Source organism: Typopeltis vanoorti, chromosome 2 (genome assembly GCF_054136105.1).
Source record: "Typopeltis vanoorti isolate ZY-2024b chromosome 2, IOZ_Tvanoo_1.0, whole genome shotgun sequence".
NCBI lineage: Eukaryota > Metazoa > Arthropoda > Arachnida > Uropygi > Thelyphonidae > Typopeltis > Typopeltis vanoorti.
Window position 1 is genome coordinate 2,107,831 of NC_143550.1, and position 16,916 is coordinate 2,124,746.

Consider the following 16,916-nt stretch of genomic DNA (forward strand, 5'->3'; position numbering starts at 1 on the left):
TGTTAAGATGGCCACTGCTTATGCAATTATATATTTAGTAGAAAGTGAATGACTGATGCAATTCAGTGAATCAGAACTGATTTTTATTATTATTCAGGACTCCATGGAGTCAAAAGACTCATCATGGGAGTTTCCTCCTAGGAAACACAAAGTCTATTATACTACTTCTTAAATTCAGTGACCATTCTCGCTTGCACCACTCTATCAGACAATTCCATGGTTCAACCACCCTCCATGCCAAGAAACCATTTGAAAAGAAAATTTGAGAACAATAGTCTAAGTGTGGTCTGATCAGGGTCTTATACAATGGAACGATAATTCTTTCATCTCTGCAGGTCAGCGTCCTTCTCAGTATTGCAGCAATCCTCTGGGTTACCTTCACCACCTTTGCAATATGTTCCCTGAATTTCAGTTTTCTATCAATCATCAGCAGATCTCCCCAGATCACCCTCAGATTTTGTCTCCCCTACTTCCTCCAGTACAGCTCCTCCAATTGAGTATGTAGCCTCCCATCGATGTATCCCAAACCCGACACTTCCATTCATTCGTCCATCTGTCTAGTTCATTCAAATCCACTTGCAGGGCTGCTGCATCTGCACTATTACTAATAACCCTTCCCATCTTCACATCATCTGCAAACAACTGAATATCCTCTGAAATTCATTGACAATATAAAGGTAAAACTCATGGAATTTTTTTTAGGCAAATCTCACCATGAAAGTTTATAAATCTATAGTACATTAGTACCATAAGTAGCTAACTTTTTTATTCTATTGTTATTAATATTCAATTTATCATTATTATTATTCAGGTCCCCATGGAGTCAAAAGACTCATCGTGGGAGGTCCTTCCTAAGAAACACAGTCATTTCTCCTCCTACTGGCCACATAGCTAAAAAATTCGCTAAGATTTTTTTTGGATCTTAGGGCCAATCTCTTCATATATTCCAGTTTCACTTTCCTTACCATACTAGTCACTCTCCTGGTGTGTGTCTTATATTCTTCATGCATCTTCTCTTCATCTGTCTTCTTCCATAGCTCTTTTTCGCATGCAGTTCTTGTTTAATATTGTTTGTCATCTACTTTACTCCAAATTGTGTCCTCTTCTCCACTCGTGGAATACAGCTTACTATTGCTGCTAACAAATATTCCTTCACAATTTCCCAAGCACTAATCATATCCCTTTCTTTCAATTCCACCCTCCATGAAACTTTCCCAAGTTGACGTCTAAGACTATTATAATCACCTGCCTTATAATTCCACATAAGTTCCCGTCTCTTTGATACTCCTGCATGTCTATTTATCTTCCAAGTCAAAACCATATGGTCACTCTCTCCAACTGGTGGGAGAGATGTCATCTCAATTATTATCAACTCTTCTGATGCTATGACCAAATCCAAAACTCTTGAACCTCTTGTTCTGTCTATTACATGTTGCCTAAGACATTTGTCCCTCAAGAATTCTAGAAATTCCATTCCCTTATTGCTACATGCATCTTCCTCTCCCCAATTTATACTGCTGTAGTTAAAATCTCCCATAACAATCATTCTTCTTGCACTTGCCAAACTCAACTGTCTAAACATCTCCTGGTCCCTACCCAAAATTTTAAATTAATTTTTCCCCTGGTCCAGAAACCCTGCTCTAGAGACCAAACCCGAAACCTTTTAAGCACTTCAGGTGTCTGATAAGAAGAGGCAGTGGTCTCAGATTAGGAAATGAAATTCATCTACCACCTAATCATTTGCATCCATGCCCATGATGAGATTTAATCAAACATGCAGCCTGTTGGTTGCAGAGTGAATAAGGTAATCATTCAACCAAGTAGGCTGGCAGAAAAGTAACTGCAGAAAAAAAAGCAGAAACAGATCATCTGTGAGAGAGGATTTTCAATTACCATATTACTTTGTTCTGGGCAGCCTCAAGAATTTGTAGAAAGAAAGCAAAACGCACTAGTCCAAGTGCAAGTGCTGCTTTAGCAGAAAACACAAGCAAATTTTCGTTGAATAGGCTTCTGTGGAGATAGGATATTTTTAGAACTTTTTTTTAGTAATTAACCACAAACAAAGATTTCAAATAGAAACGATATTTTTATTTCGACTAGTTTTGTGAAATACTTTGTTTCACTTCATCAAGAAATAACATAAATAAACTAAGAACTAGAAAGCAAGTAATAACAGTTAATATCTGTAGTGAAAAATATTTGAACAGAAAGCATGCATTTGCTATTACACTGGCTGCTGGTTTGTGGGTTGCTCGAACATACCACTGGTAGATATAAATGTGTTGTGATGGATTAAGAAAGACTAGACTTTATGTAAAATCATCCCTTGTTTTTTTTTGTTACACTGTAGAGGATGCTTCATCATTTCAGCTGATTCCTTGAATATTCTTGAGTAAAAACAGTAATCAATGTAGGGCATTTTAGTTTGTTGTCATTCTACTTGGTGTTTTGTTTCCATTGTATGTACCACATACACAGGTTTGCGCTTTATTCAAAGTCCTTGAAGTGTTCTGATCAGCATATTCTCACCAAATCTACCAGTCTGCCTTTGTAGTGTATACCACAACTGAAATTGGTCTTGTGGAAACCTGGTTTTTTGAGTGATAGATGGTTTAGGAGGTTTCAAGTGTTCAGAGATTTTTGTTGATTGGGTAGAAACAACTTTTAAGTTTTGTTGGTGAAGCAATCTTGCTATTTTATCTGTGATTGATTGTAATATATATGGAAGAATCACTGCTCCTTTGTATTCTTGGTTTTTTTTTTTTTTTTTTTGTTCTTTTGATTGTTTTCGAGGGTTAAAATAAAATTTTTTGACTAATGTTCTGTTGTAGCCAATTTTTGGAAGGACAGAATTAAGATACTGTAGAACTTGTTTTATTTTATCCATGTTGGTGAAAATTCTTCATCTGGCCCAGTACTATTACACAATTAGAAGATTTTCTCACCTTCCTGAACAACATTCATCCTCAGAATAAATTCACAGTTGAATCATAAAGAAATACGTCTTATCATTTTTGGATACACTAGTTGAGAAATCAGAACAAAACACACTCAACTTCTCAGTCTACATGAAACAAACCAACCCAGGAAGTTACTTTTGTGCAACTTCTCATCATCACCCAGTGCAAAAATAGGCATCATCCATTCTTTATGATGCTCTATCATGTAAGGAGCATGAGAGCAGAAAAGAAGGGAAGACTGCATTTTAGTAGCACAAAAGGTGACTCAGGCTGCCCTTGATACACTGAAAGGTGGCATAGAGAGCTGTGTTTAAGGCAATGGCTGAGGAAGATTTTGGTATGTCTAAACATTAGATGGTTTGTCTAGTGAGAAAGAGAAATGGAACGTACTATCTTAAGCAAAACTGTAATACATATTTTTATATATATATGTTACGTGCAAATTATGAAATTGCACAATCCATGAACTGTATAATGTGCTTGTATAGTTCATGGAATGTGTAGAATTTTGCACAATTCATTCATGCTCATCTCATGAATTGGGTGCATAGTAACAGCAGCAGTGCATGATGTGCGGAAACTCGTGATAAACTGGTGAAGAGCATTTCTTATTAGTTGTTGCTTCAAGTTGCTGTGTTTTAAGAATTTTTTTTGTAATAGTATTAGTCAAGTGTTACAGTAAATTTGTACAACATTACATCAGAATTCCTTTCGTCGTATTTAGTAATGTTAGTTTCTCATTGGCATGAGTTGCAGGACTCAAGGCTTACACAATATGACAATTCATCACTATTAACTTAATAAAGTGATATTTTAGGATTCCACGAACTATACAAGCGTGTTATACAGTTCATGGAATGAGCAAAAATGTTGCGCACTCCGTGAATTGTGTGATTTCATAATTTGCATGTAACATATGTCACCCAATTCATGAAATGAGCAGAAAACTTAATGCTCATTTCATGATTGTGCAAAATTCTACACATTCCACGAACTGTACAAGCACGGTATACAGTTCATGGAATGAGCAAAAATGTTGTGCATTCCGTGAATTGTGCAATTGCATAATCTGCGCGTAACATATATATTACATGAAATGTAGTGCTATTATAATATCCTATACACCCCTAGAGGGTACATGTCTAGAATTTGATGATGATGATATATATATATATCATCATATATATATAAGCTATAATATACAAAGACCAGTATGCTATGTTTATTAATTGTGTATTCTCCAGCAGGTCTGTCTATTTTGTAGGATATAAAATCCTACCATTTTTATAAGAGACCTGCTAACTCAGCTTCTACTGAAAAGTCCTTAAAGGTTTTCCCATACATGAGATCTGAACCCCAGGTTCTTTCGAATGTTGCAATACAAGTGTACTTGAGTTTTGAGGTCAGTAAAAGAAGAACACTGATGTTCTTTTTTACCGAGAAACATTTTTATGAGAAACAGGGCATAAACACAGTTCAGAGGCACTTTTGTGATTTCAAAAATTCTGAATAGGAAGCTCCATGACCTGCAGTGAACAGAGTAAGCCAACTAGTTATGCAATTACACACAGGCAGAAGCCAAATTGTAGGATTTCAGTTGAAAGAGCAAATGTATATGCCAAACCAGATCAGATGTAAATCAATTAAATCACGATTGAAAAGAGAGGGTTCTAGATTTGGGACTTTGCAACAGAATATCAGAGAGTACAAATACACAAGTGCCACTTTTATAGCAGTTAAAGCTATAATTGGAGGTTCAATCTAATTGGAGATTAGGTATGGATGTAAATGGTGTTCACCATTTATATTTGTTTTATGCTATGAACACTTCAGGGGATGCGATTTTTCTGGGGTTTTTGATATACGGTCATATCCCGACTTAAGCGGTTTCATATATGTACGTATTCCCGTCCACTTCACCACTAGTCGTATCTTTCTGGCGCCGGATGCATTCACCAGTGTCGCACATGCTGTGAACAAGCACTGACGCGTTTCGCGTGGTCTCCATTCATACACGATTTTTATAGTTTACAAACCTTGGATTGCTTAATGTTATGTTCTTGATAAAAATTTTATCACATAAAAAATAATAATGTCGTCCAAAGGAAGCAAGTCCGATTCTTCTACAGCTAGAAAGAAAAGAAAAACATCGACTTTGGAAACAAAACTCAACATTATTAAGGATTTTGAAGGCGGAATGAAAATTTGTGAGCTAGCAAAGAAGTTTGATCTACAGGAATCCACAGTAAGAACAATCATAAAAGAAAGGTTTACAGATTTTGGAGGACATGGATTCTAACGAGGAACGAATTGTAGCCACAAGGTAAGGAATAAAAAAATCATTAGCTTGCTATGAAGAAATTTTGCGTGATAAGAAAAAGACATTATGCCGTCAGATGAATCTATAAGATTTCATGAAACCATTGAAATCGAAATAACTTTCTTTTTTTTTTTTTTTATGTATGAAAAACTACAATTATGATTATATTTCTTAAAAAATATAGGTGTTTTTGTAAACCTTTGGTCCCAATTAATTAATATTTTGTATGTTTATATGCAAAATTATACCCGAGTTACGTGAATTCGACTTACGAGCTTTTTGTTGGTCCCATCTACCGCTTAACTTTGGGATATGACTGCATTTAAAAAATATATTTAAACACCAAAACATAAAAAACACCAAAAGTGTTCTTTGAGGAAAGTTTTTTAATTGTAGTGACCATACAATAAAAAGGTTTTTTTATGTGGAAATAATTTTTATTACAGCGTTTATTTATGTTTTTTTTCTATATAGTTTTTTTTTCAGTGTTACATTGCATTATGTCCTCGGAATGGATACTGAACACGTGAAGAGAAAGTGGGCATCCTTGCGTACATGAAACCAATCAGTTAATACAACAGTTGTTCTTATGGTGGCTTCTTGCTCATTGTACAAATTATCTATCAATCTGATAACATGTTGAGGAAAACTCACTATGTTCATTACTTCTCACAATTTCACATGCTGCTGACCACATTCAAAAGCTTTTGAGTAGTCTATGCAGCACATGACTAAAGGAAAGCTGAACTCTATATTTTTTCAATGATCTATCCAAGGCAAAGAATCTGATCTTTGGTATCCTCGCCATTCCTAAAATTCTATTAAGAATAATCATTCATGGAATCTTTCTTGTGAAACTAATGGTTCTATAGTTATTGAAGTCCTTCATATCTCTCTTAGTGCAATGTATGAATACTGACTTCTTCCAATCTCTAGGCCATACTCCTGCCTGAATCAATTTATGAAACATTTATATCCCTTCATCCCCTGTGGCCTTAATTAACACTCTGTGAATTCCATCTGAATGTGAGGCCTTATTATTATTAAGCTTTTTTAATTAGTCTTTCAGCTCATGCAAAAGTAGAAGTGGTTCCAACTCAACTTTCTGAAGGGAAGGAGTCTCTTCAAATGTTTCCTCATCCTTCTGCTGTATACCTTTCCTCATAGCACTATTTCCATCTGTTTTTGATCTCCTCTTCTCTTGTTAGTCCTCCATTCCTCTCCTTGATAGTGTTCACTTTGGGCTTAAACATAGCTTCAGGTCACATACTAACTTAAAAATCCTTTTTTGTAATTGTGCCTTCTCCCCATCTGGAATATCTCTTCACATTTCTTAGCATAATATTTATCCTTGTTCTTCCTGATGTGTTTTCTGACTTCTCTGTGTAATGTTCAATACCTGTGTCTTTGTTTCTCCAACATCTTTTCTTTGATCAGATCCCATTTTGATTCTGAGATCAATGGATCTCTTGGTCTTCTAACTAGACCTAGATATTTCTTGGCTTCATCCTGTATTACAACCTTGACTCCCTCCCAGAGCATTTCAGGCATCAAAAGAGCATCCAAACTTTTTGAAGTTTCTTATGTGAGCCTTCTGAGGATTATTCTAACTTCAAGTCTAGTGGGACAGGAATGACTTGGAAGGTTTTGGTGTCTCAGTCTTATTCTGGCTCTTACCAGTTGATGGTCTGGGCTACAGTCTGTTCCTGGATGAGTGTGCACACTGAAGATGTTTTTCTTCTCTGTGGGAGTGCTTGGCTAATCAATTTGGTGCCATGACCTATCAATGTTTGATGACCAAGTATAAGGATTTGGCAGGTGCTTAATGGAAGCAGGTATGTGTAATAACTAATCTGTTAGCATGTGCAAATTCCAACAGTCATCTTTGACAATGGGTGTGTTGAATTCTTCCAGAGTAAACCTCCCCCCCCCCCCCCCCTTAGCAGACAGTCTAATACACTGTGTAGGTTTTCATAGAACTCATCACTATCTTCATCAGGCCCATCTGAGATACATAAACTACCAAGAGGCACATTGGTGGGATAAGCCTTCAGTTTAATAAGTATCCTTTCATTTGCAGGCTTATATCCAAGAAGGAATTATTCATCAATATTACAGCAACTCTCCCACCCCCATGATGCTGTAAATCTCCCCCTGAATAAACAACCAGCTCATCACCCTGTAATAACTTCTAAGTATTCCATATACCTACATAAAGTTTACTTCTAAGTTTAAGAAGTATATCAGTCTCCAATACAGGGAAGTGTTACATACACAGAAGACATAGGATATGCAACACTTCTCTGTATTGGAGACTAATATACTTCTTGAACATGATGATCCTCTGTTTACACCTGAACACAGCTATGATTATTCTGCACAACAGCCAATGCAGCATATTATTCATTATAAGGTACTATCATATCAAGATTGTGGAGTGGAGTGGAGTTAAGAAGAAGTGGTAGAATTGCAGAGGCCCTTTTCACAGAATGGGGGAAATACTTGATCCAATTGATGGCTTCTTATTCTTTGTTCAAGACAACTCTTTTAGAGCTTCCTTTATTTGCCACTTGAGGAATGTGCCAAATTAGAGTGGGTTTTCACCAAGGATGTAAACGTTTGTGTAAAGTAACTCGTGTAAGTTAGGATCTGTCTATGTGCACACGGGCAAGCACGTGCACACACACAAAAACTTAGCTTACCAACCACAGTGGTAATATACTAATAGGTTTATAACTTTTTGTGGGGGATGAGTTGTTGCATAAAAATTTGTCTAACAAGCTATGAATGTATTTTACTAGCAAATACCCCATGTTTTCAATGCCAAAGGCATGAAAGTAATTAAAGCAATTTTATAAACTCTTAACAGTGAAGTAACTTTTTATAAAATGTTAATGGTTAAAGTTTGTAAAATATCAACAGTAAGTTAGCATATTTTTCAGACAATAAGATGCACGCCAAATTTATGAGACAATTTTTAGAAAAAATATATTATTATATAAAAATATTCACAAACCTTAAATTTCATTTACTATTACCATAACTTGTACCAGCAGCATTCAGTTCACTGAATGCTGCTGGTACAATTGCTGGTACAAATATTATTGTCTGAACTATTATTATCACTCTCTTCAAAAACTAAGTCATCTTCAGTACCATCCATCAAGTTACTTATGCCGCATTTTCTTAAGACTTAATAATCGTCTCGCCCACTAACTACTATTGATGCTGGTAAAGTTCTCATATGTAAATTGGGGATTCCCACATATGCAGCGAGACACACGTTTGGCTCATATTGAAAACGTGGGAATCCAAGACTTACCAAGTATCACTTACCTTTGGACCATAAGACGCACCCTAATTCTAAGTTGATTTCTCTACATAAAAAGTGTGTCTTACAGTCCAAAAAATATGGTAAGTTCAGAGACTATCATGCTTCTCCTCAAATCAACAGAATACCTCCCATCTTTTGGCTAGTACTCAACTAAGGGGAATGAATACATACATTTATTATTTAAATGGACATCAACAAAAGACAGTAACTGTTTTCATCATTGCCACAACACCTGTTATTATTGAAGGACTACTATGCTCAAAAATGAAGACAGATCACCTTAGCTATAGTTGGGAGAAAATATTATTTATTATTATTATGGGCAACTCCAAGGAGTCCTTAGACTCATCGAGGGAGGCCCTAAACATCATGTCAAGAACTATCCAACATTTGTGCAGTATCTATCATACTCTTCTTTGAACTCATTCACAGTCATGGCACCCACAACAGACTCCGGCAACCTATTCCACTCATTTACTACTCTACAAGCAAACCTAGTTCTCCCACCAACACACCTGTTCTGAAAAATTTCCTCTGAATTAATCTTATAAAAACCTATCAGTTATTTGTATGTCTCAATTATATCATCCTTTTCCACCTATCAACCAGTTTCAGTAACCGACAAATCTTCAAACTGTTCTCATAAGGTTTATTCCATAGACTTGCTACTATCTTGATCACTCATGTCTGGTTCCTCTCCACCACCACCTCATTTTGTGTAACTTATTGTAACTCAAATTAGAATTACTTTAACATAAATGATATCAAAATTTGTTGAACAAACCTCTCCTGGCTCAATGTCTATCACAGCTTCCATTACAAGGGTGAAATTATTATAAGGAAAAGTAGCTTCTGCATTGGGAACACAACTGTGGTTACCTGGAAAAAATATGAAAATTAAATCAAATATATTACTCAATAGTGTTTCTACTGGAGTAGTTTATAATCATTTAACAAACAATGCTTTAGCATTACAAATAAACTGACAGAAACTATTATTGAATGACAATGTGAATGTAATTATATCTGATGGTATTTTTATAATCCTTGGAAAAGAAGCCAATTGTGTACAACTTCAGGAGTAGTTCACTATAAAAAAATTCTTAATCACCTTGTTAGCTACCTGCTCTTCAACCAACAGGCTTTAGGTTTGAATACCATTATGGGCATGAACGTATGTGATTGTCTTCAGGTGGTACATAAATTTCATTTGCTGGTGTGAGACCACCACCCTTCTTATTAGATACCTGAAGTGCTTGAAAAATTTCCATGTTTGGTCTCTCTAGAGAGACAAAAGAGATTTACATGGGAGATATCTATGTTTGGTTTCTCTAAAGAGAGAACCAAAACATAAAACTCTAGAAAGACCACAGCTATTTTTCACAATGGTCCTGAAACTCTACTATAGCAGGATTTGCAGGACAAGGGTGAAAAAAATGTAAGAAATAATTGAGTACATGCTATAAACTGCCACTGGTTCCCCGAGCAAAACCAAAACTGCATATTGGAGGGGAAGGATGTATTTGTATCAGGATATATTAGAAACCACTAACTGAGGAGAATTCCATATATGCTTGGCACATTTAAATCACTAAAAGGTGTGAATATTATTATTATTAACATCTGACCTCCATGGAGTCAGAGACTCATCATGGGAGGTACACACTATTGCACACAATGCTCATCCAGCCGTGCTTTAAAATGATTCAATGTGTCTACATTCACAACACACTCAGGCAATGCTTTCCACTCACCAACCACTCTCCATGCAAAGAACCTTCTCCTCACTCCTCTGCTCACACCCTCCTTATATAGTTTCCAGCGATGGCCTCTTGTTCTACCCTCCTCTCCCATTCTATGAAAAATCTCAAAGACCACTGACCACCTTTGTGAATCTTCTTTGGACCCTTTCCAACATATCCTCGTCACCATGACCAAATCTGTGCACAATAATCCATATAGGCATGATCAAGGCCTTATATAATGGCATCACAATCTTTTCATTTCTGTACATCAGGGTCCTCCAGATCATTACCATCATCCGATGTGACATCTTCAGAACTTGTGCAATGTGGCCCCTGAATTTCAGGTCCTTGTCCACCATCACTCCTAGATCTCTCATCTCCTCTACTTCAATTAAAGATTCCCCACCAAGTATATACTTCACGTCCCATTGTTGCTTACCAAATCTCAAAACCTTAAACTTTGCAACATCGAACTGAGAGTTCCACTTATCTGCACATTCATGCAATATACTCAAGTCCTCTTGCAAGGTATTATCATCTGCTTGACTCTGCATTGCTCTGCCCAGTTTTGCATCATCTGCAAACAGCTGCATATCACTAGTTAATCCTATCCCAATATCATTAAATACAAATTGAACAACAATGGTCCCAAAATTGACACCTGCAGTACACCACTAGTGACCTTTCTCTTTCGGGATCCAGCACCCCTCATATACAACTTTCTGATACCTGTCTGACAGCCAGTCACTGATCCAACTCAGAAGTCTGTTATTCAATCTCATCTGTTTCAATTTATTTAATAGCTTGTCAGTCTATCAAAAGCTTTTGCAAAATCCAAGTACACCACTGTACATACATCTCCCATGTGCAAGTATTTGTCACCTGATACATAAGTTAGTATAACATGATAAACTTTTAACAAATCCATGCTGATAACCACAGAGAATACTGCTGGTATCTACCCATTTCTGTATCCTACTTCTCATCAATATCTCCAGTACTTTCACCACAATTCCTGATAAACAGATTGGCCTATAATATGAAGCTACAGCCTTATCACCACCTTTATGCAGTGGAACAATTTTACCCTCCTTCTACTCCCTTGGAACATGTGCTGTTGCAAGACTCTTATTAAATAACTCCTTTAAGATGCATGGTGATATGTCATGAAATCCTATCGCCTTATTGACATCAAGTTTGTTCTTTCCTCAAATACCTCCTGCTCACTCACAATTAAAACACCCTCTCCTATGTCCTCTACACTTAAGTTCCTCATGATTCCATCCTGATGAAACACCCTTATATACTAAATTTAGTTTAATTCTTTATATAGGTGTGTGCAAACAAAGTTTGTGCCTGAAACTATCTTCGGGACTGGGGTAAAGTGGTACAACACCGGGCAACTCCTTGCAAAGGTGGAGCAAGCTACCAACACTCCTATCACAGTATCTCCCATAATGCAAAACACATCTCCTTGCGGATATGTATAATGTTATGCATTAAGGGAAGGGCCACTACTCAGACTAGTTTCGACCTTTATTGAGGTCTCTTCAGTGGGAGCCAGGCCCAAGTGGAGATACCAGGCAGAAGTATTAGCAAGGTCATCTCCTCCTATAGGAGCTGCCAAACGGTGTGCCACCTTTTTATTAAATTACTCTGGATTTAGAGAAAGGTGTTGAAAGTTTATTTTTCACTTGGTCAGACTATAATAAATTTAGTTTAATCCTTTATCCAAGTGTGTGCAAACAAAGTTTGCACCTGAAAGTATCTTCAGGACTGGGGTAAAGTGGTACAACACACCGTTTGGCAGCTCCTATAGGAGGAGATGACCTTGCTAATGCTTCTGCCTGGTATCTCCACTTGGGCCTGGCTCCCACTGAAGAGACCTCAATAAAGGTCGAAACTAGTCTGGGTAGTGGCCCTTCCCTTAATGCATAACATTATACATATCCGCAAGGAGATGTATTTTGCATTATGGGAGATACTGTGATAGGAGTGTTGGTAGCTTGCTCCACCTTTGCAAGGAGTTGCCCAGTGTTGTACCACTTTACCCCAGTCCTGACGATACTTTCAGGCGCAAACTTTGTTTGCACACACTTGGATAAAGGATTAAACTAAATTTATTATAGTCTGACCAAGTGAAAAATAAACTTTCAACCCTTATATACTGATCACTAAATAACCCAACAATGTCTTCTGCAGAAGTTACCATTCTACCACTTTCATCCATTAACATAATATTACTATGATCATTCTTCCTTCTACTTGCCACATATCTAAAAAACTCTAAGGTTTTCTTCACCTGATTTGCCAATTTCTTGCACTCATACTGCACTTTTGTTTTCCTTACTGAGTCACTCTCCTGGCTTGTTCTTTATACTCTTCCTGTAACTGATTATTACCATTATTCATCTTGTACTTCTTCCAAAGTACCTTCTTTTTCTAAGGTAGGTGTAAAATCGATGAATGTGTAACTTAAGCGATTTTACACCTACCTTATTCACCTTTTTGGACTTCGGAATACATTCACACAGCGATGTTATGTATTTCTTTGTCTGTTTCCATTCAGCATTTATTTCCTAACTGCTCAACTCCTCATTTCATGTCATAGCTCCTAGCTTTCTCGTTCTGTGACACAAGGTGAGAATGACTGGAAAATATAAGGGAGGGGAAAAAACAGGTGTGAATAGAAATACTTTTATCATAGCCAAATGAATTACTAATAATTTACAGTTGCAACATTATGTTTGTTTGTTTCCATTAAGTTGCTGCAGGGCATCCTATAATCTGTAGACATGCATGTTTGCAGTAATGGCTGGATAAAAAAAAAAAACCTCATGAGGAAAGATTGCAAAATTATAAATAAGTAACCAATAAAAAAAATTGCTTGTACACATTAGCAGCTTAAGCGATTGAGCACATGCATCAAATTAATAATGATTAGATGATTCATCTTAGTGTAGATCATGAGTTAAGTGTGCACTGATGGAGTGATGAGTGAGCAGATCATTCTGTACAACTTGCTGTGCTTGTTATGTGTATTTATTTCTATTTTTTTATTTATATGTTGTTATTATTATTCAGGACCTACATGGAGTCCTAACTCATTGTGGGAGGCTCATCTTTCACATTACAATTCTACAATAACAATCTTTAAATTCATCCACTTTTCATACTCTCAGTATCCTATCAGGCAATTCAATTGACAGTCCAACCACCTTCCATGAAATTATCATTTCCATTTATAATTTCCACACTTTGCAGTCTGCATGCCCTTAGTCTATCCTCATAGCTAACGTTGTACAGTCTTGATATCATTTTTGTTATCCTCGTTGGATCTTGGGACTAATCTCTTTTCTTATTCAAGTTCTGCTTTTTTTACCCCATTAGCACTTTCCTGATCTGAGTTACATTCCTCATGCAACTGCTTTCCAACGCTGTCCTTATAATTTTTACACAACCTTTTCATCACAGCTCCTGCTTGATATTGTCAGTCATCAACTTTACACCAAATTGTGTTCACGTTTTCATCGCGGTATATAACTTGCCATTACTGCCAACAAATATTTCTTTACTAGTTACTATGAACTGGTGATATCTTGCCTTTCTAATTAATGGAACTGGCCCAAGTTTATTTCTAAGATTATCCTAATCACCTGCCTTATAATTCCACATATATTCCTTTCTTCTCAATACTTCTGCATGTCTGCTTATCTTCCAAGTTAAGACTATAAGGTTTACTTTCCGACTGGGGACAGGGATGACATTTCAGTAATAATCAGGTCCTCTGATGCTAGGACCAAATTGAAAACTTTTGAGTCTTGTGTTCCTTCTACCATATATTGTCTTAGGCATTTGTCCCTCAAAAATATACAGAAATTCTATTCCTTTACTACCACATGCTGTTTTCTCTTCCCACTTTATACAGCTGTAGTTAAAATCTCCCATAATGATAATTTGTTTTGCACTTACCAAACTCAACTGTCAAAAAAGTCGTGCTCTTTAAATTCTGTATTCCCTAGCCTATAGCTAACATCTCACTAAATATCCTATCCTCCTGGCAACTCCTACCTTACACCATATACTCTCAAAAACCATTAGTACCATTTCCCTCCAATTCTTCTTATCTGATGGGACAACTCATTACTTACCATAAGCAATACTCCACTGTGTTTACTCTTCCTATCTTGCCGAAATGCCCTTCCACTTCTATTACCATCAGTATATCATCTATCAACCATGTGATCACAATAATCTTTGGATTGGCTGAGGCTATCAATGCTAATAATTCCTCTCATTTATTCTTGATACTACTGGCATTTGTATAAACACCAGGGGTCCTGTCAGACTCCATTTGACTCTGCATAACACCATACATTTTCACATTTCCCTAGAGTCTATTCCTACAAGAGGCCAACCCTGCTTCCATCCACCCTGACAATTCTAGTTTTCCTCCACAAATACACTCACTTGTCCTTAGAATAACATTCTCTCCAGATGACTACTTCCTTTCTCATTCAAATGCAGTCTGTCTTTCACATACAGTTCTCTTCTATCCTCAAATACACTGCAAGTATCTACATAATCTGAGTCTCTCTCTTATGACACATTCTTGCTATCGTGGCATTCATTACTGATGCTCGCTCTTCAACTCTATATTATCATATCTAGGTAACATGCTTACTACCTTCCCTCTCACACACTCTTCTGCCATACAATCTCAAATCTCTCGCTACCTAATTTAAGCTACCTCTCAAGCTATCTGTATTCACTGTTACCATCATCTCATCCAGTTTCTCACTTAACTCTCATCCTCACTGAATTGTCATAATCACACTCTAGGCCAGCAGTTCTTAACCGGAGTTTCACAGAACATTTGTGTTCTGCAAACTGGTTAAAAGTGTTCCACTGGTGAAAGATGTCACATGACACAGTTCTGAGTGTAATTGGCTATTCTGATCCTAACAACTGAAGACTGCTATGTGCGTTGACCTCTAAACCAATAGAATATCGTTTATAGGTCATGTGTTTGCAGGAGGGGCAGGGAGGAGCATCCTTTTTAAAGTCATTCAGTGATGTGTGTTTGGATTGTGTGTTGTGTAACATTGTAACAGCGCACAGTCCATTTTTAATGTGTATTTGGTTTATGGGTTGTCTAACATCGTAGTAGCACACAACATATAAATTTATTATTAAACAAAAACATGATTCTGAGGCAAATATTAACGATGGGGCAAGTACAACTGGAAGCAGTAGTAATGATGATGTTGCAAATACGTCTCATACAGAAGACAGCATTATACCTAATAAAAAAAAAAAAATTAGCTAATGCTGTTTTTTTTTTTTTTGTTCCCATATAGGGAGTAGGCGAGGCTGTTTTTAAGCCCTATCTAACTTTTGGAGACTGAGTGGGCAGTTCAATCTCCACTGGTAGCCAATCGGAGATAGCTGGCCCAAGGCTATCACTAATTAATCGGCACGCAGTGAAGGTGGCGACTAGTAAGTGCAGCCACCTGGTGGTCCCTAACCCTAACACAATATTTTAATGTCTGAAATTAGTGTGGGTTCGATGGCCGATTTTCTTGAGTTTCCGGGAGAAAAAACCTGCTAGCCCATGCCAGAGATCGACTAACTCTGGAACTGGTCGAGAAAAGGCTCAGAAAAAGTTCCTCTAGTCAGCAACTAGATTAGAACGCCTTTCGTTGTGCGGTCAAGCGCTGTAGAGTGCAAACACCACTTCTACTGAGCTACATGTGGTTAAATCACTATCCCATATTTAATGAGTTCCATCAGCACCTGGTGCCTTGCTGTTTTTGAGCAGCATTATGCTTTCCTCTGCTTCAGCTATGGAAGGTTTAATTATTTCTGGGTGACAATTTAGTAGTTTGTTAAAGTACTCTCTGAACCTATTTGCTATTTCATCTCTAGAGGGCAGTATTTGTCCATTGCTATTGTTGATTACTTTTATTTTCAAATGTAGGTCTGATTTTTGGTTTCATGGAAAAAATTTCTGGGATTATTTACTGTAAAGTATTTATGGATTTCTTCAATCTGTTCACGAAAAAATTTTCTTTTCTGTTGTCTTCTTTTATTGGCTTTTCCTTGCTGATTCCCAGATAAAGGACTTTGCTTTACAACTCATATCGATCATTTCTGCTCAAAACCAAATATACGGCAGCTATACCCATTGTTGAATCGTCGTAGCCGGCTAAGCATGGAACTTGGTTCTCCTTCTATCATTCCCATACCTCTCTACCCCTTTTGTTTGCTCGTTCCTTTCTCCTAATCCCATCTCTCATGCTTCGGAATTAATTTTACATACATTCCACTTCTTCTCTCTATATCTCTATCTTTCTCTATGAAAAATATTGAATAACAATTGAAAATATTGAATGCATGTATTAAATCAGTCCTTTTATACGAATGCGAAACATGGTTGGTTTCAAAGAAAACTACAAACCGATGTCTGCGGAGAATACTTCGAATTAAGTGGCCACAAATTATTACTAATGAACACCACTGGGACATATTGCAAAGGTAGTGAAGGTAACACAGAG

General features: G+C 36.9%; 1 protein-coding gene across 1 annotated transcript in view; it reads right to left on the bottom strand.

Moving 5' to 3' along the window:
* The window catches only part of LOC150108781 (protein-lysine N-trimethyltransferase SMYD5-like), a 397,190-nt gene that overhangs the window by 63,584 nt on the left and 316,690 nt on the right, over nt 1-16,916 (bottom strand). Inside the window, exon 10 of the mRNA XM_090414210.1 lies at nt 9,399-9,493. Within this exon, the coding sequence (XP_090270336.1) occupies nt 9,399-9,493 (95 nt within the window). The remainder of the gene's footprint in view (nt 1-9,398; nt 9,494-16,916) is intronic.